Source organism: Falco peregrinus, chromosome 12 (assembly GCF_023634155.1).
Source record: "Falco peregrinus isolate bFalPer1 chromosome 12, bFalPer1.pri, whole genome shotgun sequence".
In the NCBI taxonomy this organism is placed as follows: Eukaryota; Metazoa; Chordata; class Aves; order Falconiformes; family Falconidae; genus Falco; species Falco peregrinus.
Window position 1 is genome coordinate 3,924,613 of NC_073732.1, and position 26,050 is coordinate 3,950,662.

Sequence of the window (26,050 nt, forward strand, 5' to 3'; positions counted from 1 at the left end):
TGATACACGTTGGGATTACTATCAGATCATTAATGTCTCTCTCCTTTCCCCCCTTTCCTTTCTGCTTTTTGACCAGGAATGTCTTCCAAGGAGATCTATGGTAACTCATGCTTTAACATTTCATTTGTTGTTGTTCTGGGAATTTTCTGGTTCCTTTATAATGTTGGCTTTAGAACCAGCACGAAATGAAGCAATCTGTTTAAATGCATGTTTGCTTCAGCACTTTTTTTTTTCTCTATGCAAAACTGATTTTGTGTACTAACAGCTTTGGTATGAAGAAGTGGTATGTCTGTACCCTAGTTGGAATCTGCAAGTTATTTACAGAGTCCTTTATAATTTCTAAATTGAAAAGTTAGCAAGCAAACAAAAATAATAATAAAAAAATATCTTAGAAACAGTGATGCATGCTGTCACGCGGGTTATACGAATAAGGTAAATGAAACTAAATCTAATACCAATACTATTATTTTTGTCTTGCCAGACTTCATAGCTTAGGTTCATCCATAGCTTTCTTCTGATTTTGCTTCTTTTGAAATCTTTGCATGTGTATTGTATTTTTCCCCCAAATGAGGGAAAACCTGAAGCTTTCCTTCCCTTCACCCTCAAATTTCTTCCACCCGTTTTTTTTTAATTGCAGATGATTCCTTTGTTAGACCTGTTACTTTTTGGATTGTTGGTGATTTTGATAAGCCTTCAGGGAGGCAATTGTTGTACGATGCAATTAAACATCAGGTAGGTAATGTTTTCATTTGAACGGGTTAGCAGTGCTAATAAAGCAGTAGGTAGAGGCTTGAAAAACACAGTTTGTGCCGCTTCCTGCTGCGTGACCTGGGGAGATTGGTTCCTGCAGAGTCTCTGATTTCCAGCCTCACCTTATTTGTAGGGGCTGGAACGTCACTGACCTTGTACTAGGACAGAACCCCTCTTGGCACTTCGCTAATACAATGAAGAAAAGAGATGCTTTTAAGCCCATGGTTTTAAATTGAAGATGTCTGTGTTTTGGTTTGGTCACAGAGCAGAGAGCAATGCTCATGTTCATCTCGTTTGTTCTGGGAAGACAACTGAATTGTAAAAAACAGATAGCTTACTCCTAAAGCACTGTTTTGCCAGACCTCTGAGTTGTGGCCATAGTCCTATATCTCTTCTGTAGCACAGTATTATCTAGAAGATTCCTGTCACAGTGCTGCCTATACATAAACTAAATACTTGATGTTAAATTAGTTCATTCATCCATTTAACCTTGTGCTGTTATTTACCTGATTTGTAATCTGGTTTTCTGGTTAAGAAATAAAAAGCTTTTGCTGTAGTGTTTATTACAATAGACTTACGCTTCTCAATTAATTTCTAAAACTCTCTTAACGCATGTTTTGTTAAACACAGAAATCCAGCAATAATGTTCGAATTAGCATGATTAATAATCCCAGTGAAGATCCAAATAGCCAGAATACACTTGTTGCTAAAGCCATATGGGCAGCTCTGCAGACACAAACATCAAATAATGCCAAGAACTTCATCACCAAAATGGCCAAAGAAGAAATTGCAAAGGCACTGAAGGCAGGAGCTGACATCTTAGAATTTGCTGTTGGGGTAAGCATGTTTGTTGGCATTTACACAGGTAGGATACTTCACTTGTTCTTCTGATGAATTTTTTAGTGTGATGTGTTCATATGCAAAAGAGGCAGTAACAATGGAGAGTAACGCTCCTGGTTTTGCTATTGCTTGTTGGTTGAGGGGGGTGGGTTTTTTTTCTCCCAAGATAAACTTAGTAAATGTAACTGTACATCTAAAAATAAAGTAAATCATACACATCAAAGCTACATAACTTCGAAAAATCAAGAGGAATGCAGATTTAGGAATCCGAGTCTGTTGTTTCTTGGGGGATTAGGGGAGAACAATAATCTTTTTAAAAAGCTGAGAAAAAAATGACATTTCTCAAAGTAGGTTTAAAAAAGTTAGGCAAGAATCACTTAAGAACAGAAGAATGGAATAACTGGTTTAAGTATCCCAACTTCTGATATGAAGGGCCACAGCCCTAGTAATTATTGCTAATGTTTGAAGGTGACAGGCAAGAACTAGGTTGAAGGCCACAAAGAAAAGGGGCCTGGGGATAAATTTTAGCAAGCCAGAAAGATGTTCTCGAATGGAAACAAAAAAGCTGCATTTAAAAAGTGTGCAGAGGTGTAGTTTTCTTCCCATTTCAATGTCAAGTATTCTTTTCTTTCAGGGTATGGACATCAGTATTTTCAAAGAAGCCTTTGAATCTCCCAAGGTGGATTTTATTCTGTCCCATGCGATATATTGCAGAGACGTTCTAAAGCTGAAGAAGGGGCAGAGGGCTGTGATCAGCAATGGAAGGGTGAGATCAATCAGCAGACACTGAAGGAGATATTCCACCTGTGGGAAAGAAGCAGACCTTGTGCGGAGTCTAGGGATCAGACGCAGAGCCTCAGCTGCCTTTAGGTCTCAACACACTTTTAGGACCGCTTCCAGTTTGATTTATTCAGACATTCATGACCCTTCCTTTGTACTGCGTGCAGCTACTTGTTTGTGTTTTGTACATCTTCACATCTCTCTCTCAGTAACACAAGTTGCTTTCATGTTGGCAGTGAATTGAGTCCAGGGGCGGAAAGGGATGATAAAACTGAAAGATTGTGCTGCTTCAGTTTATTGGGCAAAATGTGCTGGCCCTGACCAAGGTGCCCTGGTCTCTTCCACCAGCTTTTTTCACAGTAGCCACTTAGATTAGGCACGTGATGTTACAATGGTATTTCACCGCAAATAATGAAACTCAGCTCAGTACAGCGTTAAGTTTTCTTTTGCCATCTGCTTCCTAGTTAGGAACGCCCCCCCCCCCCCCAAGTTCCAGTGGTTACTGTATACTTCAATGGGTTAAAAATTTCAAGTGATGAGTTGTGGTATTTATTTCACTCTCTTAGCAAAATAACATGAATTGTCTAGGTAGTCTTCAGGCTTTTGAAGGCTAGAGGAGTGACCTGTGCTGGAGTCATACTGGACTACTGGAATTGGCCTGGTATTCTATTGCCCCTTCAAGACGTAGCATTGCATGTATAATTTAGTATTCCTGACTTCTGAAAACCAAGCACTCTGTGAAAATTTTAAGGATGCGCTTTATAGGATGCACTTTATGCCTTTAGCCTGGGACTTTTGGCTCTAAATAGTTACCTGTTAAACTCCGCTGCCAGACATTAATATCAGCCTAAACAGTTAATACCCACTGAGACTGGGGTGCAGTATTTATTTAATATGTCTTTGAATTTTGTTTCGGTGTAGCTTTAACCTAGTAATGCAGATCCTGCTTTTTTTATAGATTATTGGCCCATTAGAGGATGGTGAGATGTTCAATCAGGATGATTTTCATCTCCTTGAGAATATCATACTAAAGACATCAGGACAGAAAATCAAATCTCAGATTCAGCAGCTGGGATTTGAAGAAGATCTGTAAGTACACATGAAGAGGCTTACAAAAAAGTGGTGGTACTCTGATAAAGTGACTTTCTGCAGTTTGGAGAAAGCTTTATCAAGTATACTCTGGAAACGTGCTGTAAACAAACATGCATGTGTTCATATGGTTAGGGCTCAGCTGTTCAGAGGGAGAAGTGAGAAAAGAAAAGGATGTACATTATCTTTGTTGGGTTTCAAGTGCTTTAGTGACTGACCTTTGTTACAGTTCACAGTCTCCTGGAGGTATGGAGCTGTAACTGTATCCGCCAGATTCAGGAGGCAGTTCTGAGGGTACTGGCAACCCCTGCGAGGGTACCGTGCTCAGAGTTCCTCGTTCTTGGTTCATTATCTAGTAGCAACCTGCTGTGGCTGGTCTGGTGCCTTGTGACCAAAGTTGGAGGAATTACTGGCTGAAGCCTCACTGACAAGCAGCAAGAAACTGGCAAAGTGCCAGAGTCTGTAGGGTTTACTGTAGAGTGGTTCAGGTGAACATGGAACAGTAAATGTTGCCAGTTTACTCACAGCAGCGTGGGTGGCAGCAGCCTGCCGCATTATCTGAGGAGTTCCAGAAAGTGGTTCCTTAGATTGGGGTGGGGAGGGATACAGGTGGGCTGAAAAAAATAAAGACTGAGGGTGGTGATGTATTCTGCAGGGACTGGCTTATTGCTGTGTTCAGCTAGATGAAGTTCCGTTCAAGGTTTAGGTGACTGGTTGTGGCAACTTTACTAACGGAGGTGATGTCTCTATGCAGAGAAGAGTGGTTTGCTTTTGTGGGACGTTACAAAGTACAGACTGCTGCACGTTACTACACTTGCTCTTGAAAATGCTTTCTGCTCCAGTAAGAGAAGCCTAACTTTTCATTAATTCTAAGGCCTTCAGACTTCTTACGGGTTTTTCCCCCAGCTAAATCTTACCTGACACGCTGTTTTAAACCACTTGCCTCCAATATGTCAGGGTTTCATAACTCATGTGTAGGATTACTACAGTATTGATTTAAAAGCAGAAAGAAGGGAAGAAATTGAGAGGCTGTGGGAGTATGCCCTCTGAATCTGTTTGCAGTTCAGGCCAATCAGCACTGAACTATCAATATAAATTATTTTAGTGATATGTTTCGCTGTCAATACTACATGATCACGGGCACTGCTTTTAACTTTTTGAAGAGGAACAATAGGAAAAGAGGTAGAGATAAGAAAAGCAAAGTCACAGTTCTAGATAATTACTGCAAAAAGCCTGGGGGGAGCTAACCAAAAGAAAATCTTCAGGCTCAAAAGAACTGAGGTCCACAGGTGTGCATTTGCGTGTTGGATCTCATAGCTAAAGATAGTTTCTTCTGTATTTAGCATTACATTTTTCCATGATGCTGTTTGACTGTTAAAAGGCTAGTCATGTAAGTTTAGCTTGAGGTCATCTGTGCAGTAATCGTGTGTGATTCTGAATCCTAGTGGGACAGGTTTTAACAGCATTCCAAACACTGCTGCATCCATTGCTGTGTTGGGAATTAGAAGAGAAATAAAGGTGATAGGGTGGAGGAAGATGGCATAGTTTGAAAACAGGCTAGTTTTGGACAGAGCAGTGGTTTTTTGGTCTGAATGCTGCCAAAGTTTTGGAAAAACTTTTGAAATTATCTGCATTGGAAAACACTGTGGAACTTGGCAGACTTCACCAGGCTTGTGGTTTTGGCATGAACAATTTAAACAGCTGTCGCTGTAAATCTATGAGACTTACTTAATTCAGGAAAAGCTGAAAGACCTTTAAGTTACGGTACTTGGCAAAGCTATGAGGTACAAATCAATTTTCACTGAACTTTCAAGGGGTTTTACATTTTCAAGATTAAATATATTCTTAAAATACGAGACTGAAAATGTATGGGAATAATAAAAAGGAAGAAGTCAGAAGTAATTATCTTTTAATGACAGGACCCCTCTCTCTCTCAGAAGTTTCTCCACATACAGGATTGCTTCCTAGCTCTTAGAGTCGTGTGTAAAATGGGAAGACTGCTGTGAAACAGGGGTTTGGTCTGAATGGCTTACAGGTCTAAGAGGTTGGTGAAGTTCAGGAACGTACTACCTATCGCATGGCTGACCAGCCGTTCTGTATTTGTCACAGAGTTAAACCCTTTGGTATTCTCAGTAATAAGGCAGCAACCTGTTAAAATTAATGGTGGATAGCCCTTAAATATGTTTAATTCTTCAAAGCTTGTGTAGAAAGGTAGTAGAGGTGTTAAGTTTGTGTATCTGAATTCACTGTTTTCTCTTTTGCTGCTAACTAGCAGAAATGTGATAAGTGCGAGCATTTTCTGAGTACCTGTAAACATGTTTTGTTTTGTTCAGTGCAAGCGACCTGGTAATGAAAGTGGATGCTCTTCTTTCTGCTCAACCAAAAGGAGAGGCAAGGATTGAATATCATTTTTTTGAAGAACGATACAGGTATAGAATTGCTGGCATTTGCTGAGCAATAAGCTTTTCCTTGTCTTTTACTGTTCCTATTGTTGTACGTTGCTTTTAACTTAAAAAATAAAAATCCAAGTAGCAATAGGAAAGTCCCCAACAGTTTTCAGGGCACAGCCAGATTCCAGATTCTGTCAGTCTCTATACATGTATATGTATATATCTATATTTTTTCACTATCTAGATTCAGAAGGTGCATAGCGTTTAGGAAGTAATTTGACTTCAGAATGAGATGGACAGTGGTTTTTTTGTAAGATTATCCATATTTTTGATACTTTAAAATTGTTTTTTCTTCTGTTTAGTGCAGTTAAACTGAGACCAAAAGAGGGGGAGACATACTTTGATGTTGTGGCCATTGTTGATCCTGTGACCAGAGATGCTCAAAGGCTTGCTCCATTACTTCTGGTGTGTATGCAATGTTGTCACGCATTTTATGGCAGTTTCAAAAAGTCTCAGTTCTGTAATTTTGGAATGTTTGTCTTCCTCCTTGATTGGGTGGTGACCAACGGCTGCCTCATAGTGTGTACGAGTTGCACAATACATTTATTAGTGGAAAAACTAATTACAGTGTATTACACACTAACAAGATCATGCTTGGGTATTGTCTACATAGCTTTTAGTTTCACCATTTTAACAGTTTAGTTTGCAGTGACTCTCTTCTTGAGTCTCTGCATCTCAAAAAGAATGTCTGCAATGTGAGGCAGCAGGTAACTGTTCTTAAAACCACCAATTAAAAAGTGGGTGTGGTAAAGCAAATAATGAGAAGGGAGGATTGAGAATGAGCAGCTAACGTGCCTCCTTGAGGTCCTGTCTATAAAAACAGCGGTCAGTTTTCTAGTTCCTGTTTTAAGGGATGTCTTTTGCTCGTTACATTAGGTTTTGAACCAATTGATAAATATGAACCTCAGAGTGTTTATGAACTGCCAGTCCAAACTTTCTGACATGCCACTGAAAAGGTAAGCAATACCACACCAGGGTTAAAAAGAGAGAGAGAAAGAAAAACCTGTTGGAATGTGCAAACAGAAATGTGGTCAAATATCCTATAGGAAGCCTCAATAACTGCTTTGAGCTCCTTTATGTAATAGCATGATTTCCCACAGGGAATCTGAAAATTTGTGGGTTGCATGAGGTAATTCTGCTGGTTTACAAGTTAGGCTCTTTTATTTATTTATATAAAAAAGTTAAATAACTTACTAATCTTAATAGCCAGGTTTTGCACATTCTGTTTGCTCCTTCGGGATGAAAATTCTGACCTGTTCTAAAGTCAACACAACCTGTGTTGCTTTGGTCAAAGCTGTGGAGACACTGCAGATCTAGGAAAGCTGATGCCATCAGCAAGTTCAATGAGAGTGAAATATTTGCAAAGTCTGGCAGAAATACGTTCTAAGATTGTTCTTTCTGAAATTTCAGCTTTTATCGCTATGTTTTGGAGCCGGAGATTTCTTTTGCAGCAGATAATAACTTTGCTGCAGGACCAATAGCCAAGTTTTTGGATATGCCCCAGTCTCCGCTGTTCACTTTGAACCTAAACACTCCGGAGAGCTGGATGGTGGAATCTGTCAGAACCCCGTATGACCTCGACAATATTTACTTGGAGGAGGTAACAGAAATCAACGTGTTCTTATTACTGCATTGAAATGGTGTTGTTTTTCCAGGGCTTATTTTTGTAATTGCAAAGAAATGCATAATTTTAAAATGTTAATGAACACAGAACTGTGGACATTAACAACTGTTACGTTTGCAGACCCCTAAACATTTTCTAGGAGAGACACAGGTAAACCTGAGCTCAGTTAAGGCTGCTGTTCTCACCTACTCATGGATGCCTGAACCGGAGATTGAAAAATACTGTAGGTTTACTTGAAGTGGATCCTACAGATGCTCTGAGTGTGTATATATAACGTTTCACTTTCATGAGCTACAAACAAAGAAACTGTTGGTCATTAAATAACTTTCTATTAGTTGAAAAATTTGTTTCAGGTTGCCACGACAGCAAATGGCACGACAAAAAATAAGATTACCATTTTTTAAAAACCTCTTTTTAGAAATTTTTAAGTAAGGTCTGAATCCGGTTCCAGTAAGTAAATTCTACGTACTTTCACTTGCTCTCAGAAGCAACCAAGCTGGTTTTTAGCTGCCTGTTCATTTTCACAGCTTTTGTTACTGGCAAACAGTCCTGTGGCCCACAAAAGGAAACGCAGTACCAATAGAACAGTCAAACTGGTGCAGCAGAAATGCGCTCAGCTGTGGCAGGTTTAGGAGCTGACTGCTGCTAGAACACGCCTTGAAATTAGACTGTTGCAATACTGATCTGGGCAGTGCTGCCCCACATACACAGGGATAAAATAAGGACGAAATAAAAATCCAAGGGGCTAGAGTTTAGCAGGAGGAGGACATTAAAAACAAAAGAAGAGTATCTGTGTTTACAAGTTAATTCTCATTAATCTTTAATGAACTGGATAATTCTGTGCTAATTATTAACCTTTTGCTGTTAACTTCCGTAGTTTTCAGGAGATCTAGAAAAGTGGGCTAGTGGTTACAAAGTGCACTACGCACCGTGTTATGATGGGCACTAAAAACACATAGATTAAAGTTAGAAAAATCCACCTGTGATGCAAAGTAGAAAATTTTGGACTTCAGGGTGCAACATTAAATAGTAACTGTTAAATGAGGTGGTCAAATAATCTTTTCCCTTGAAACAAGCCCTTATTTAGTTGGCCTTGAAGAACTGCAGAGAAATATTAAACCCAGGATTTTTATATGTATAATCCAGCATATGCAAAGGATGCCAGAGTGACAGCTCTGGAGGCTGAAGTTCCCTCTCTGCAGAATGAGTATGGCACGGGGGGCCAGGACAAGCTTCCCCACCGATATGCCTCAATCCTGACCTGGAGCAACTGCCTCTAGAGGCAAGAGGGAAGTTCAGGCTCCAAAACCAGCCCAGCCCTGGGCCGGGTCACAGCAGCCCCAGCTGCGTGGTGACTCCTGCAGTACAGAAACCTGCCCGCTGCACGTGTGGCAGCAGTGTGAGACCCTTTACCAACAGGCCTCTTGAAAAGCAACCGTCTGTACGGCCTTGTAATCATTACAGATGTGTCTTTTCTCCCTGAACATTGTGTTAGTAGCCTCCTCTTACTTTTGCATCTCTCTGATACCATTGGGGAATCTGATATTGCCGATCCTTTACTAGCTATTCAGAGATCTAGGAAACTTGGGTGTGTGGTGCTGTATGGGTTTGTTTTGGCTGAGGGTTTCTTTGTTTTTCATCTCTTAACCTAACTGAAACACCTTAAACGAGCCACCAAATGGTCGCTACTACTACATGTTTCAAGCGTCCAATTCCCTTGTCCCCCTTAAATTAACTGAAAGCCTGGGAGGGGGATTAAACGCTTCAGGCATTCAAAGTACCATCCTGCACCTCCAAATAAGCAGTAGCTTTACTTTTGCAGATGCACAATTTCCAATTCCTAATGTGCAGTCTGTTGGTGCTGTAGCAATTAAACTGTTATTTTGGATGTGCAATGAGAGAAGATGCTTTGTGAGATTCACTAATATTTTGCTTATTTAGTGTCTTTATTTATTAAATAATACTATTATTTATTTAGGCTACATCTGAATGTAGTCTGGTAGGGACCCAAGGTTTTTGGGTTTGTGGGTTTTTCCTTCCTTGGCATGACTTTTTTGATGTAGGAAAAAGGATTTGCTATTTCTGACAGTACCGTAGCACACTAAGAGTAATGCAGAGCAAAACAAAACATTTATTTCACCTAATAAATATTAGACGAGACTAGCTTTAAAGAGATTTAGAGTCAGCGTTCTTGAGCCCATCATATACTTTTTATGAGATGTCAAACCAATCACTTACTTGACTACATTCTCCAATAAATGTTGAAAAAATCATAACTATAAAATAGAGCAACAGTCCTTCCCTTCTCTTATCCTAGCATCTCACCCCTTGAGATTCAAACCTTTTTGGTCAGGGACACTTAAGAATATGTGTATGAAATTTGTCACTCAAAGGAGCTGAGCTCTTTGAGGCTTTCTAGGTATTTATTTAATAAAATTACTCTGGTAAAATTGTTATTTAATTACTGTGGCTATTTTAGAGAGTAACTGAATCACTAAAAATTTGCACTCTGCAGCTATTGCTGAATTCAGCAGTATCTTCTCCTTACAGGTGGATAATGTTGTAGCTGCAGAGTATGAGTTAGAGTATCTGCTTCTGGAAGGACACTGCTATGATATTACTACTGGACAGCCACCTCGGGGACTCCAGTTTACACTAGGAACTTCAACCAGTCCTGTCATTGTTGATACTATTGTTATGGCCAACTTGGTAAGCATTTGACTGAAACTGGCAACAAGTAACTGGTTTTCCAGTCAGCACCATGACTTGCATAAACCTCTGAGTATTTTCTACTATGTGAGTTACGGATATGTGGTGTTACACGGCACAGCTGCTTGCAAACATCGGAACCACATCATTCCTAACATTAAGCCTACAACCTTGCAGCGTACTTGTTTCTTACCTTTTTCAAGATGTACTCCTTTCCCTTCAGCTTGCTGAGAGGGGTCGTCAGGAATATCTTATAATGATGCCAGTGTTCTTAAGTGACTCTTTCAGGGAAGGTCAGGTGGTTCTGGTTTGTTTTTTTTTTAGACTGGGTAGTCTTTAGACCATCTGCTGTGGGTACTGTGAGCCTCGGGTGTACAGCTGTCTTATTTTGGGACCCATTTCTTCAGGAGATCTGTGGAACAAATGGAGAGAAGTCAGCAAGAACAGTTGACATTCTAGAAAATAAAGCAAGCGTCGAAGAATGGGAATTGCTTAATTTGGTTGAGAAAAGGTGATGGAAATCCAAGCATGTGATTGTTCCCTGCAGCTGCTTTTGTAAGGCAGCTGCTTAAGGGATCAGTCTGTTTGCAGTGTCTGCACTGGGCAATGAGAGAGGTAATGGACTGAGATCATGGCAAGGGAAGTTAGCCCCTGGAATATTTTCTTGACATGTAAGGTTAGTTAGAAACTTGAGTAAACTGCCTTTTGTGGTTTGGGGTTTTTTTTTTGAATCTGTAAATATATTAAAGGGAAAGCAAGAAAAAATGTTTACTGCTGCTAAATGTTTATTTTAAAATTCCTACATTCATCACCTTTTCTTAGCCAGAATATATCCTATAATGTAATATTTCTTATTGTAGAAAGGAAGATGACCCTTATTTTATGTGTGATCACACTGTGTATTTTAGGGAATAAAGCTTTAATGGCTTGGAGGTGTCTTTCTAAGTAGTTAAACCAAAGTGTACGTACTGCAGCACACAGTGCTGTATCTGGGAATCCCATTCCTCCGCTCCGTGTCTACGCTGTGGAAGGGCAGGAGGAGACCAGGAACATGCCCTGTGTGGTTGGTTTTTTTAGGTTTTGGGTTGTTTTGTTGTTGTGTGTTTTTTTTAAAGCTAACTGGATCACATATGGAATTGCATGTATTTGGGGTCACAGGGTTATAGTACAAAACTGGATGGGACACTGAGGCATCACTACAAATGTTTGTATCTTCTGCAGGTGTAATAGTCTAAATCACAAAAGAAAAGATTCAGATCTGGAACCTGAAACTTCAACAAGATTTGTACACAATATCTGAATTGCACATTGTAATGATTTAAGTTCTGTAGAAGAGAGATCTTGTAAGATATAAATTATGTTACAATTTCCTGCTGTAGATGAAATACCAGCATGTCGAGCTTCAAAATCAATTTAGATTTTGTTTTTTAGACAGACCTTTTGCGCAGTGCTGTGTAGTTAGTTACCAGCCAGTGCTTTGAAATCCACTCACTCCTTCATGAAGGCAAGCTTTTGCAGAAAAAAACTTTGGGATTGCACTGTTCACATCAGCACGCTCTGAACACTTTTTCTTATCTAACAAATAATGATAGACCTTTCCATAACCCTGTCTCTTATGGAAAAAGCAACAATTTCAAATGGAACTTCTGGGTTTTTTTCTCCTGGGTTTTAAAGCCTTAAGGTTATGTGAATCAGCTTGCTTATGAATAACCATTTTCAGACATAAAACAGTGGGTCAAATGACTTAAACACTTGTTCTTCTACATTCGCATTTTCTGGAAACTGACAAATACTCTTCACTTCACAGGGTTATTTCCAGTTAAAAGCCAATCCTGGTGCATGGACTCTGAGGCTTAGAAAGGGCAGATCTGAGGATATCTACAGAATCTACAGGTAGGACAGCATAAGAAATACTTTAGTCTTTTTCTTGTGAAACTTTTGAACTAGGTAGGAGGCACTGTAGTATGTGAATCTTAACAGTTTCCTTGCCAAAGCATAGTGAACTGAACAGCAAATTACAGTTTGTACTGAATGTAAGTTATGTGAGATGAAATAAATAAATTCATTTAAAAAACCCAGCGTGTGCACAACTTGACGTATTTGTTACTTTGTTGCATGTCTCAAACCTGTTTTACAGTACTAAGGCTTAATACCATGTAGAAAAAAAGTGTAGAAGAAATAATTATTTCTGCATTGCAGTAAAGGTCAGTATTTTACTGTCTTTTCAGCCATGATGGCACAGACTCTCCACCTGAAGCTAGTGAAGTTATTGTTGTTCTCAACAACTTCAAGAGCAAAATCATTAAAGTGAAGGTGAGTTTTTAAAAACTAGAGTTGCTCTTAAAAAAGACTAATCAATAGTGGGGAAGAAACTTGATTAAGGCCTGATGATCCCTTGCTGCAGGCATCATTTGAGGCAGTTGGCACAAAGTTCACATCACAGTATCAATAACAGAAGAAATTATCTATAGACTTTGTTTAGGGTTTTTTGATGACACTGGAGAGAATTACATGTGTTGGGTTTGGTTTTTTTTGGGGGTGGGGGGAGTAGCACAGTTGGTTCGTTTCTTTGAGGATTTTTCTTTGCTAGTCTCCATCATCAAGGATGGTCACTAAACACCTCTTAGCAAAGCATTTTAACCATCTAGACTAATGTGCCTTTGGTGTCTGAAAACAGCTTCTGAAAATCTGTTCTGAAAATGACAGTTCCCTCCTGAGCTGTTTCTCTGGACACCTTCGGTTACCTGTCAGCTCACCAGACACGATTCTGGCTGCGGACAGAGTCAGTGTCAAAGTTACACTCTGTAGCTGTTTGCCCAGGATGTGGTGCCACTCACTCACTAAAGCAATGTTCTGCTTTGTAGGTTCAGAAAAAACTAGATATGATGAATGAAGATCTGCTAAGTGATGGTACCAGTGAGAATGAATCTGGATTTTGGGAATCTCTCAAATGGTAAAACTACCTCAATATTAACCTGCAAGTCTTTTGAAACTGGGAAACTACTTGATGATGCAGTTATGTCTGCGATATTCTATAGCTGTCTATTAAGACTGTTTGAATTTAGGGCTGTCTTTCATAGGACCTCTCTGTTTCCAGAGAACTGGGCTACTGGTTTGCACCTGCCTACCTTCCTTTACCCTCACTGCTACCTGGGAGCCTGAAAACCTCGTTCATTTCCAGGAGCTGCATCTGGGCCAGCAGTCTTTCATCTAAATAGGTCTTCATACATAAGCTACTGGGTCTTCCACATCTGTGTCTGCAGCGTGCGGCCTTGTGGAGGATTCCCTGACCAGCCTGGGGACACCAAACCCTGCAGCTGTACTGTGTTAGGCCAACACTGCTGCCATTTATAATCTGTTGCGCTCCTTCCTATATAGCTGGCCCTTACTGTCTTGTCCTTTACATAAAAACATTTGTCCTTTCAGGGGATTCACAGGGGGACAAAAGAATGAAGATGCAAAACAAGATAAAGATGATGTACTAAATATATTCTCTGTGGCTTCAGGACACCTATATGAAAGATTCCTACGGTTAGTTCAGAATTTATAATCCAGGGGTCTCAAATGGTGGTTGTGTGCCCTTCTTACCACAAGGAAAAAGGTTAGAACTTGCAAGAATGTAAAAAAAAAAACAACGCTTTTTCAGCAGCTCACAAGTGCTCTAGATTTTGCATCTACTTTATTATAGGAACTTTTGTCTGCATAACATTCATACCTTCAAAATAGACTTAGTTTAATAGATGGTATGTTGCTGTCCTAAATTTTCTCACTACAATATAACCAAATAAAAATGTGTTGTTAAGTTATAAGTCATAGTTGCTTTGGAAAAGAATCTGAGCTTCTGTTCTTAAAGGACTGAAAGCCAACAGGTTGTCTATTCTATGACTAGTTAAAATATATAGATTGTGTGTGTGTGCGTGTGTGTGTTAGTAATTTTATAGATAAAATTAAGCAATTTGCAATAGACTGACGCTCCCCACTTTTTCTTCATGCGTGAAGATCAGTTACCTGACACATTAACTGCAGTTAGGCTAATGTAAAATAGCAATTTGTAATCTGTTACACAGCTGATCCTAGTGGGTGGCAATTGTTCCTGTTAAATGCCTTATTTTTTTTCTTTTGATAGCATAATGATGTTGTCTGTGCTGAAACACACTAAGACTCCTTTAAAGTTTTGGTTTCTGAAGAACTACTTATCACCTACGTTCAAGGTTTGTTACTGGTTAGAAATTTATTCTATGGTGGGGAAAAAGTTAAAAAAACCCAAAACCAAACCTGCAACCTCTGGGCATCACGCTATTGTGTAAAGCTATGTAGTTACCTGGCCGTATACCTTCTATTTTTACAAAGCACTGAGCTGGTATAAGCTGGTGGTTCTGCCTAGAAAGCTTTGAGAAGTAACAGGTTGACAGTGGACTCATGCAAAAGGTAAATATTCAAGAGAACAGCACCTATTAGGAAAATTGTACTTGACAGAATTTGAACTTTTTTTTTGTGACTCACACGACAAAGGTATAGATTTTAAGATAAAATTCAGGGCTATAAACTTACATCTAATAGAGAAGGGTTGAAAGATCATATGAAAAACCCCCAGCCCCTACCAGAGAAGCAGTGCCTGTGACTAGGTGTGGAGAGAGCTTTGTAAGAGGAGACACGAAGGCCACGTTTCAGACTGCCCAGGGTGCGTGAACAGCGCATGGCAGTGACACAGGCCCAAAATGAGTACACCTGGGCATACTTACCGATTATGTGATGTATCGTAACGTGAACAGCAGGATGCAAAACAGAATCCAGAGGTAAATGGATGTTAAAACTTTCAGGAATGTGCAACGTCTAACATTTCAATATTAGGAAGTAGCATTTCTTAGAGGATCTCACCTGTTCAGCATAAACCAAGGGGCCGTAATCGGCAGTGTCTCTGCTGGTGTAATCCCTGGGCTGTGCTGTGACCCTGCTGGCAGTCACCTCTTGGGTGGTGCTGCTGTGTGCTTCCCCCCGCAGCCCTGCTGCAGCAGCATCCCCCCCCTGGCTCACCCTGGCCTCCCCCGGGGTCAGAACGAGCCTCACAGATAATAAGCTCAACTGATTTGACAGTGGGCCAAGCTGTTCCAGCAAAAAATGTCTCCCGATTCTTTTTCTCTCATTTTATTATTCCCATTTACACTGCTTTGTGTAACAGTCCTAAATAATAATTCTCCCATCTGTGAAATTTTATTATTTGAGTAATGCATTCTTTTAAACTGATCTGTGGGTGACTATAAAATGGCTCATAAGTAATTATGTGGGGAAAAATGCCAAAATATTTAGTTGCCTTATGATAGTTGGCTTTACAGTTTGCACTGATTGTTCAGTTTGGGGTTATGTCATTGTTTGAAGTAACAATGAAACGGTTTTCTTTGTTGTATTTCATTTTCTAATGTTCTATGCCTTAGAACTGAAATCTTATCTCTTGTAATGCACTTTTCTTTTTTCTGGTAGAGGAGCAAAGAAATGAGATAAACTACTTTTTCCCCCCTCTCCCTCTGCAGGAGTTCATCCCTTACATGGCAGAGAAGTATAATTTCCAGTATGAGCTTGTCCAGTATAAATGGCCACGCTGGCTTCATCAGCAAACAGAGAAACAGCGCATCATCTGGGGTTACAAGATCCTCTTCCTAGATGTGCTCTTCCCATTAGCTGTTGATAAAATCCTGTTTGTGGATGCTGATCAGGTAACGCAGAGGTTGGAATGACTTGATCTTTTCCTTTTTTCTTTTATTTTTTTTTTCCTCTAAGAATATTATGTTCTGAATACAATTTCTTGCAAGTTTGAGCCCTTTGCAGGCATGACTGATGGTTGACTTTGTAACTATAGCAGCACATCAGCGAGCGCTGTTTTTTCCGTATGTTCCCACAAAGATTGGTTTTACTGGCCTGTCTTTAACCCTTGCTTGGTTCCTCATCACTCGCTGTGATTTGGGCTAGTTTGCCAAATAAGATTCTTGTTTCACCCTTCCGTTCTTCCAGTCCCACCTGTTCTCCCAGCCTGCCGGTCACTTACCACATGAAGTATTTTCCTAACTCACAGAATGCCCTGCCCCCTCTCACCCCCCTGCTTTTAACTTGGCTGGATCTGGGTGGCATTCGGAGGAGCTAGCGGGACCCTAGCTCTGCATGGAGCTGAGCCCTGCTGCAGAGCAAACTGTGTCTACAAGGCTTTGGATGTGCTTACTGCCTGAAAGGTTTGGAATTACAGGATATATGTGCAGTGAGAGCTGCCCAAAATACTCCTTTGAAAACATATATGAAACAGTGAAGTACAGATTATCAATGCAGAAGTATGAAATGCCTTAGGTGTTCTGGTACATGTGCAGTATGATCCCGTCAGTTAAAACCATTACAGCTTGTAATGGATAGCTGAAGTGTCACCTTGGATAAATTTGTAGCTTTGCTGGTCAAATTTTAGGTAATTATTGCTCTGATTATAAAAAAGGTATTAATATGGTGGTTTTTTTCCCACCAGAGTGTTATTTTTAGAGTAGTGTAACTGCCGCAACATCTGTGTCAAAAAGACATTACAAAGCCTTCGTCCCTGAAGGGTTTGCAGACTTTCAAGAGGAAGGGATACAAAGGATCACAGTAGAGTTCATGTCTAGTGAGAATTCTTGCTGCTTATTAAGCAACAACTTGGCACTTCGGCTGTCAAACCAAGCCCCTATCAGATTATTTTAAGCTGTATTTTAGTTGCTTCAGCTCTATGGGCAGGGGAGACAATGCCTTTTGTGCTGTGTTTCTTTACTACATATACACAATGCAAAAGACTGCAGCGTAACAGGTAACTGAATTGGATTAAATCCTGACCAGCATTTCAAAATGACCTGCGGCAGGCTTCTACAAATAAAACTAAAATGTTCTTTCTCTTCAGATTGTGCGCACGGATCTGAAGGAATTAAGAGATTTCAATCTAGATGGTGCTCCTTATGGATATACTCCGTTCTGTGACAGTCGAAGAGAAATGGATGGCTACAGGTTCTGGAAATCAGGTTACTGGGCAAGTCATTTAGCTGGAAGAAAATACCATATCAGGTACTGAAGAATTCAGCTTTTTCAAAATTGAGGGAGAAAGCTTTTGTTACTACTACATAGAACTAGCAGAAAACTAGCTGAGGTATACAAACAACACTGCAGTGAACCACTTTTTGCTTACTGTTGCCTCTTCAAGGTTCCATTGCCTATGGTCCATTTGAAGCACTAGGGACACTGAAGTTACTTTCAGTATGCTACAGCTTTTACAGATGAAGAACTGAAGTGTTAAAAGAACTGAAGTGTTAACTAACCAGACATCTTCATTTGTTAATAACAAATGTTGGAAGAAGGGACTGCATGACAGCAAAGCTAAGATAGACTTGTTGCAATTTTTTTTTTTTTGTATGTGCCATGATCTTGTTAGAACTGCTCTCCTGCCTTGTATTAGATAATTTGATGTACTGCCACCAAGAGATTGTTTTAGCGTATTATATCTCGGGGTCTATTGGGGCTGCAGTAAGTTACCCATCAATCAAATGTCATTACTAATTGCATCATCTCCATGTAGTGCTCTGTATGTTGTGGATCTGAAGAAGTTCAGAAAGATAGCAGCTGGCGATCGACTCAGAGGACAGTATCAGGGCCTTAGTCAAGATCCCAACAGTCTGTCCAACCTTGATCAGGTGTGTTTTTATTGTGTTGTTTTACTGGGGTATGATGGCAGGTTGGGACCTCTCCATTCCTGGCCAAACTTCAATCACAGCCAGATGCCAGCAGCAGTCCCTTCGAATGAGGCATATGTTGATAGCATCAGATTTCACTGGTGGGTGGAAACAACATCTTCCCCTTAAATGTCTTAAGACTATCAAATTTTCCAGTATACTCCAAGATAAATACATAATGCAGCTGGATACTTGTTTCTGGAGCTACCCAGCTCAGAGTGCTTTACTGTGCACTGACTTAATAACATGGGAGGAAGGCTTGTACTGTGGTGGATGGAAAAAATAACACAATGATTTTAATTAATAATAGTCTTCCAGACTGGTCCAGTACAGGTTTAATACTGGATTCATATTACTGCTTTAATACTGTTTGCTAAGTAATTGAATTCCAACAAAATAAGAATAACAGTTGTATGCAGGTTTTTTTCCAAAGGACTTTGTTTGGCATGGAAAGTTGATACATCACTTTTCATTTGCACTGGGAAAAAAGCTACACAAGTTAAACTTCTCAGTACTGGCTGGCTGAGGTGTGGTTCCTCCTACCCTGCACCCTGTGGGAACTGCTACTAACTCTTGCTCTTTACAACAGGATTTGCCTAACAACATGATCCACCAGGTGCCAATTAAATCGCTCCCACAGGAGTGGCTGTGGTGTGAAACATGGTGTGATGATTCCTCAAAGAAGAGAGCAAAAACCATTGATCTGGTAAGTGTAGCATGGCTCCCTCATTCTGTAATGTAATGTAAAAAAACCATAGTAAAATACAGTGACCGGTTTTAGAGGCATTTCCCTTCCTCTGATCTAGGCATGTCATCCTGTATTGTTACTTACATGTTTTCAGCACTTCGAGATTTTTCCTTCAGCTTTTCTCTCTCTCACTTGGAGCAGTGGCATTATTACAAATTTGGAAAGACTTCAACACTGTACTCTAGCTAAAATACAAGCATGTCTTGTTCACCAACAACAGATTAATTCCACCAGAGGGAACCATACCTCTATTTGGTAAATAAACCTTTTTTATGCATTAAGTGTCTGAACAGTTTGTGCGTTTTGTTTACAGTGTAATAACCCAATGACCAAAGAGCCCAAGTTGCAAGCAGCGATGCGTATAGTTCCAGAATGGCAGGACTACGATCAAGAAATCAAACTGCTCCAGAGTCTTTTCCAGAAAGAAAAAGAAATGGGAACGCCAGCTAAGATGCCAGGACAACACATACATGGTAATCTCTCTGTTTCCCTACTTTGACCTTCTTCCTGCCTGTTTGGACGGGGGTTAAGGTGTGTGCTCGTTCACTGTAAGCTTGCGCCGTGCCAAGGCTTGCTTGGAGGCTCTGTTAAATAATCCGTGTGTTTTAATGGGCCAGAAAGCCTTGTTGGCTGAGGCTGGTGTAACTTAGCCTGACTGAAACTTAGACTCTAACAGAGAGCTATATTGCATACTTGTGCCAGTTCTGTTAAAGACCCTCCCTGATCCCGCAATTTTATAAGCTTGGCCTTATCTTAACCATTAATTAAAGCACCGCTATGCCCAATGGGTATGAATTGTTCTTCAGTCACTGGTAACTTTGCAAAGAACAAGTCTTTGGGGGTTTATATACCAATTTTCAAACCACTCTGCCAATTGAGGCAGCTGGAAACAGAGTGCTCATTTTTTTCTCTTCTCTTCTACAGATCCAGCAGCACATGTGGAATTATGATCCATGGAGAAAAACTCAAGTTAGACTGTTTCATAGACAATTTTTATAATGAAACTAGTTTTTTTTTCTGGTATGTCTGCAAAACTGCTGAATAATTGAATGGGATGATGTATGCATTTTTATTACTTGCCTTTGGGTTAATTTCTGCATATGAAATAGGATCTGGATTGCTGGAATTAGCATTACTGTTTTTTTGCACCTGTGGTGGAGATGAAAGAGCCCATGATGGAATTTAGCATTTCAGAAACAAAACTTCAAAATCCACTGGAAAAGCCACAGCCTGTTCCTTCAGCTGTTGCTGCCTCCACCACTGATGAAGATCCTGTTAGCCTCAGATCTAACTTGAGAGCCTGGAAATCACAGACTCATTGAGCTGTTGGCTACAGCGTCAGTCCTAACCTCAAATGATGGAGATAATTTTTCCAGGTAACATTGAAAGGCTTAGCATCATGTCTTGAATTCGGGATACTGTTTTATCTGCAAGTTTTCAAATGGTTGGAAATGTTTCTCAGATTTGTTCCATATGCCCTTGATTTTGTAACAAATCCAGCATTACTTGGATTCTCTATTTCCTGTCTTTGTTTATTGCCCAACTTTTGAAGGTTTGGCTTAATGTAAAGCTATCAGAAACTATTTCAACACCCATCCAGACTCAAATTCCTAAGCTTACAAAGTGAGCAGAACATTGAATTTGACAGCTCAGTTCATCCTAGCCCATCTGACTTGAATCAAAGTGCCCTCCTTCCTTCCTCCTCAAAGATTAAATCAGTCTGCAAAACTGGTAGGGCCTTACTGTTGGCTGTGGTTCACTGAATCATGAATGTTTTTTGTTTATGAAAAATCTGTGGAAGCTTGGAAGTTTATCATCATGTAAATTTCATTAACTTTATTTTTCTTCAAACAGAGACGTCGCATCAATAAAAACTTTGGAGTTCTTAGGTCTTAAGCTTTAGTTCACACTCAGTCCTTGATCATCCTTTATGCTTGCACATGTTACGGTCCTAATTTGATTTTGGGGTTTCTGAATATTTCACCTGCATTTGTTTTCATTTTCTTGCACAGACAAGAAAACATTTTCCTGCAAGGATTAATTACCCTGGTCTAGTTTTCTCATTCATATTCATGTCTTAATTTTAAAAGATGATACTGCCATAGTTCTGTGTTACGAATGTACTAATTAAAACAAAAATCCTCAAACCCCATTTCCCTCATTCTGTAGGATTACCGTCTGCTCCCTAGAACACTGAGAAGTTGAAGTGTAAGAACTAAAGTGGTATTTCTGGTAGTAAAATATAGCTCCCTATGTGGTGCTGCTTTAGAAATCCAAACTGGGATCATTTCTGCCTCCCATGTTTTTATATGGGTGAATGTTCTGTGCTGCAAGAGCCTCACGGTAAAGATAATCCTGACTTCAGATACTCATCTAGAGTTACTGTTATTATACATCCTGTATGTGTTTAGGAGGAATCTGAAAGACACCAGTGGTAGTGTGTAAACTGTTTAATATGGCAACTGAACAGAAAAGTAGCTTTTCTCCAGGAAGCTCAAGAAAGGGCCCAAATCCCTAACCCAAACTCTTAAAAAAACACGTTAAAAGAAATAGCTGGGGTCCCTTAAATGCATATTGCTGGCACCAGTGACAAGGTCACTAAACTCATCAGTGACACTGCACATACACTGCTGGTGAGTATTGAAAGGGGGCAGCTGTAGAAAGGTGTGGGAAAGGAGTTTATAATCACCCCCTCTCCAGAGGGAAAGCTATGCAAACACGGGGGGCTGGGTATCAGACCAGGAGCTTACAGAGTATGAGTTACCGGCTTAGGTCTTTTCTGCGTTGTGGGTTTTTACAGTCAGATAGTCTCCCTGATGCTCTGTAAATTCAAGTGGCTTATGCTTCCCATCAAAACTGTTCCAGTTAAGGGTAAGCAGACTTACACTGGAAGGACTTTTTTTTTTTTTAATGTAAAAAACAATCATGTGCCTGCCAACAAATTAAAGTACTTGCATACTACATTCATTAGCCTATTTTAAACAGATACTACAGCACATGTAAGATTACCCTTTCTATGTTCAGCTACAAACTACTTAAGCCTCTTTGGAGCACACGGAATGGCACAGGATCAGGTAGACAGCAGCTGTACACCGCTGTTATATCCAGGGGTGGACAGGGACAGCAGACCACCTAGGAGGGATGGTGTGTGGGTGAGGACCACATCTGCCCAAGCTCTCAGAACAAGAAAACTGCAAGCTTTTTGCAAAAAAGTAACCTCTTAAATTCAGCACAGTATTTTACAATGCCTTGTTTGGAGTTGAATAAGAAGAAAATATTTTTAAATTAAATGTCAGTTACAGAATAGTTTTCTCTAATTATGCTCCTCCATTCTAATAGTTAATGTATGTACTTAAACACCCACACTGCATATTTCTTTTTTAAAAATTGTAAGACCTACTAAGCTATGGAGAGTATTTTTGTTCCCTCTGCTTCACAGAGACCATGCTTTCTGTTCAGATTTTATTAAGGATAAGTATTTCACAGTGCTCTTAAGAGTCCTGTACCTGTTCTCAAGTACATTTTCAAATGCACATGGTACTAATAATTCTGAATGTGAACTATTCCAGTTTTTCCTGGGAAGCCACTACTTATTTGCACACAAGAACAACAATCACAGAGGAGAGCAGTGACTTATTTTGGCTCTGTACATATGCTTGCTTGTAGTGCTCAACTGGGCCTTTAAAAAGAAAAATCTTTTGACAGCTCCATCTTGAAAGCATCTCAGAGTAAGATGATTACTGAAATAGAGCTGCTTCTGATCACACCACTGATGGCCTGTTCCAGTAAACTAGTAAGACTGGTAACAAAAACCAGAAAATGGGGATTATAGAGGTCACAACATAATTTTGGATCCCTCAGACTAGAAAGGGCACTTTGCGGTGAAGTGATGACACTGTTCCCAATCTCTGGACACAAGCAGCTTGCCCTCTTGGTGAAAACTTCACCCTGAAAAACGCCCAGTATTTTAAAAGGAAGATTTCACTGCCTTACTAGAAAACAAACAGCAGAGAGATACATTTTTAAGATTTCTCTTTCATTTAGCTATTGGGGGATGGGTTATAAAGAAAATGAAAGGGGTAGGTCATGTACAAAGCAGTAATCCAGTCACAGTCATAGAAGCCAATTTTTTTTTTTTTTAATACAAATTGTTTCGCATATCCAAATCCTCTGTAATCTGTTCAAGAATATGCCGTAACTCGGTGTGGCGCTGCTCCCTACTGACCCACGATCCTGGGAGTTACTCTACTGAGTGTAACCTGAACTGAGATTACAGTGCGTTTCCCCATACAGTGGCAACAATCAGATCTGTCTATATATAATATAATAAAGCCTTTTCTGTTCTTTACCCATGCCTCTCCTGTCAATTACTTTGGGTCTGGGAACTGATGTTTTAATGGAGTTGCTTAGAGGACATTTTTCACTTACTCTTGTATTCAAGTGTTGGGATACTGCTGAAAAGCTTCCAGAAAGGAAAAGTAAAGAGTTCCTTCTCCAAGCCAGTCCCTTGTTATTCACGGTATTAAAGTAACCCCTAAACTGAGACACTTCTGTTAAAGAAATGATAGAAATACTTTACATTTGAGGTAGAGTTGTGGGGTTTTTTCAGCTTCACCTACTACTAATAAAAAAGGTATTTCTGCATCAGTTTCCCTCATTTGATTAAGTTTTATACTGATACATTCACAGTAAGCACTCAGAAAAGTCAGTGTTTCTCAAATAATACCTCCAACTACACAGGCACGTTTGGGTCTCGTTCAGAGTTGGGAATGGATTCCAAACTCCTATGGGACTCTGAGAAAAGCCTCTCAACCAAAGCATCTTTATTAATCGAAGAGCTATAAAAATAGACAGTTTTACACAGAAAGCTCACTTGAATGCCATAGAAATACGGATTTGGTTTCCTACAGTTGGCTGTTTGAACTTGGCCAGGGTTGGAAAATGACAACAAATCCTAGGAGACAACTCAAACAGGACAAGGAAGCAGCCAGAAAGGATAAACACCTACTGCCTCTTCTACCAATAAGGGGGTTTGCACCTCCCCCCCCCCTTTTAGTTTTCAAAGTACATACTTAAGCATACGACTGTACATCAGTACATGGTTTTATGTCTGAGGCCGATTTCTCTCCACCCCAAAAGAGCTAGCTTAAATGAGAAAAAGTACTTCTGAATCTCTTTGTACAAACCCCTATCTTTAAAATTGTATTAGCCTGAATACAACACATTTTTTGATGGGCCAACTGTCCTGTTCCCCTCCACCCTGCCAACTCTGTCAACACATCCCTGCAACTTCAGCCATGTAATACTGCATCTCACTCGATGTAAATGTGTCAGGAAGCGCTTTCCTCCAGCCGTCAGCCCCCATGGTGCAGGCTGCCTCCTTCCGTGCTCTGACACACCAAAGGCAGCTCTTGAAGGAAGCCAGCCCAGCATGTTCTGGCTTGTCGCCGGACTTCTTGCCACATGTGCAAGGCATTACTCAACAGTGGCCAACCTGCCCATTCACTGTCCTGACAGCAATCTTTAAAATATTTTCCAGCACCTGTGTCTAGCGCTCATCAAGAAGCAGCAACAGCTTCGCCAGTGCACGACTCACTGCCCTGCTCTGAATTAACAGCTGGGGGGGACTCGGGCATCACGGTGCACCCTAATAGCGAGGCTCCCGTGGGGACTGCCCACCCCACCCCGTGCTGAGGCTGCAGCTTTATGCTACAGGCAGATACCAGCGTGTCCACAACGTAGCCCCACACCAACGGGTACCACCGTCTGCTGCATATCGCCTATGGATGTGCTCTTACAGCAGCAGAACATGTTCCTGCCACTCAACCTTTCTTCAGCCTGAGATGTCTTTCACTGCCAGCAAGTTACACCTGAAGAGCTGCTCAGTCATTCTACATACTAGTAAAGGCAGCCAGAAGATCTGTGTTGGGAGGGGACACATGACAGGGACGGGGGACTGATACAGGGAACTTAAGGAACAGAACCGCAGTCGAGGAAAAGCCAGTTTGCTTCTGGCTTGTTTCAGTTAGGAGGTGGCAAGCACTTTAGGATGCTCGTTGTTCTGTTATGGTCCTGTTTAAAGGACAAGAGGCAGTTGAAAAGCAGAGGTCCAAGGTTACCCGAGGGCATTATGAGGTGCAAGGGTACCTGCAGAACGAGAAACACACACCAGTGGCAGCCCCTGCCTCTGGCATCTCACACCTAGGCTGTATGAACCTGCAACCAGAGCTTCGCCGGAGCACTAGCTAACCTCCCCGTAACACAGTGCGGCAAAGCTCACCTCACCTCTAGGCTCCTCCCCAAGCAGCATTTCATTTCCTTATTGAGCCATCCTTCAGTCAGGAAGCATGATGCCTCTATCAAAGAGTCTGCCACAAAATTAAAGCAGTACTTCACCCAAAGCTCTGTTTAGTGCTGCTTCTGGTGTACAGCATCTCAAATCCATCTCCTGTCCACACAGTAGAGATGAAAGGGAGGAGAAGCCTCTACACACACCACAGGCACTTGATTCATTTCTCCTTTGGCTTGTACCATTTAAGCTCTAACTGGGGAGCAGACATACAGCCACATGAGGGTAAGCAGTCTCCAGGTGAAGAAACCACATTGCCAGATGCTGCTCTTGCTGCCTTTTTCCATCTATTGATCAAACACTTGCACTGACATAACAAGATGAAAAATTAGTCACTAAAATGCACTTCAGAGTTAAACAAATTATAATAGTTACAGTGCCTTTATCACTGGGGCTTAGAAGTAGTAGCAGAGGTACCCCATGCCAGTCTTCCATGCACACTTCGCTATGCCTGAAGGAATCCTCTAGATCACTGGTTTGGCCTGGGTCCCTGTCCAAGACACGCAGCAGTGCCTGTGCATACAAAACCTTCCCTGCAATTCAGCACACAGCACACACCAGCACGCTCAGCTGCGCTCAGGGTCCAACAGCTTTTCCTATCCTACCACCAGTGACTTTTTGCCTCCACACAGCTCTGTGCCGTTCCAACACCCAGCTAGCACCCCTTGCAGAAAGGGCCACTGGGGTCAGTCCTGTCCCTAGCAGACACCTGAAGTCTGCATCACCACAGAAAACCCCATAAATCAGTCTAGGCAATCACAGGGGCTTCTAGTTGGAAGTTCTTGCTGGGCTTTGGCAAGCTGCTCAGGTCAGTCCTCCCACTGCCGCCCGATGCTGAGTGGACATGCTCAGAGTGTAGCTGCAAACCTCACAACTGGGAACCAGAAAGAGCACTGAACTCCCACCAGTATTCCCACTCCATCCAGCAGCTGTACGGTGCCTTTGTCACACATCCCACTGGCTCAAAGCTTTCCAGAGAATGTC

The 26,050-nt window shown here is 40.8% G+C and overlaps 1 protein-coding gene and 1 long non-coding RNA gene across 4 annotated transcripts in view; one reads left to right on the plus strand and one right to left on the minus strand.

Moving 5' to 3' along the window:
• Positions 1 to 12,033, minus strand: part of LOC114010736 (uncharacterized) — a 35,094-nt gene extending 23,061 nt beyond the window's left edge. For both annotated transcript variants that reach the window (XR_008749476.1, XR_003552356.2), the window contains exon 1: positions 10,436 to 12,033. This is a non-coding gene — a long non-coding RNA (uncharacterized LOC114010736). The remainder of the gene's footprint in view (positions 1 to 10,435) is intronic.
• The window catches only part of UGGT1 (UDP-glucose glycoprotein glucosyltransferase 1), a 46,183-nt gene extending 23,118 nt beyond the window's left edge, over positions 1 to 23,065 (plus strand). Inside the window, exons 21-41 of one of the 2 annotated variants that reach the window (XM_027779552.2) lie at positions 77 to 100; positions 638 to 732; positions 1,381 to 1,587; positions 2,225 to 2,356; positions 3,329 to 3,459; positions 5,793 to 5,888; positions 6,212 to 6,314; positions 6,786 to 6,865; positions 7,320 to 7,509; positions 10,084 to 10,242; positions 12,050 to 12,135; positions 12,471 to 12,555; positions 13,107 to 13,195; positions 13,669 to 13,773; positions 14,369 to 14,453; positions 15,771 to 15,953; positions 17,147 to 17,307; positions 17,816 to 17,930; positions 18,559 to 18,675; positions 19,031 to 19,190; positions 19,642 to 23,065. In XM_027779552.2, the coding sequence (XP_027635353.1) occupies positions 77 to 100; positions 638 to 732; positions 1,381 to 1,587; positions 2,225 to 2,356; positions 3,329 to 3,459; positions 5,793 to 5,888; positions 6,212 to 6,314; positions 6,786 to 6,865; positions 7,320 to 7,509; positions 10,084 to 10,242; positions 12,050 to 12,135; positions 12,471 to 12,555; positions 13,107 to 13,195; positions 13,669 to 13,773; positions 14,369 to 14,453; positions 15,771 to 15,953; positions 17,147 to 17,307; positions 17,816 to 17,930; positions 18,559 to 18,675; positions 19,031 to 19,190; positions 19,642 to 19,667 (2,429 nt within the window). In that variant the 3' untranslated portion in view covers positions 19,668 to 23,065. The remainder of the gene's footprint in view (positions 1 to 76; positions 101 to 637; positions 733 to 1,380; positions 1,588 to 2,224; positions 2,357 to 3,328; positions 3,460 to 5,792; positions 5,889 to 6,211; positions 6,315 to 6,785; positions 6,866 to 7,319; positions 7,510 to 10,083; positions 10,243 to 12,049; positions 12,136 to 12,470; positions 12,556 to 13,106; positions 13,196 to 13,668; positions 13,774 to 14,368; positions 14,454 to 15,770; positions 15,954 to 17,146; positions 17,308 to 17,815; positions 17,931 to 18,558; positions 18,676 to 19,030; positions 19,191 to 19,641) is intronic. The other variant, XM_027779553.2, reaches the window with a different exon arrangement.
• The last annotated feature ends 2,985 nt before the right edge of the window (positions 23,066 to 26,050 follow it).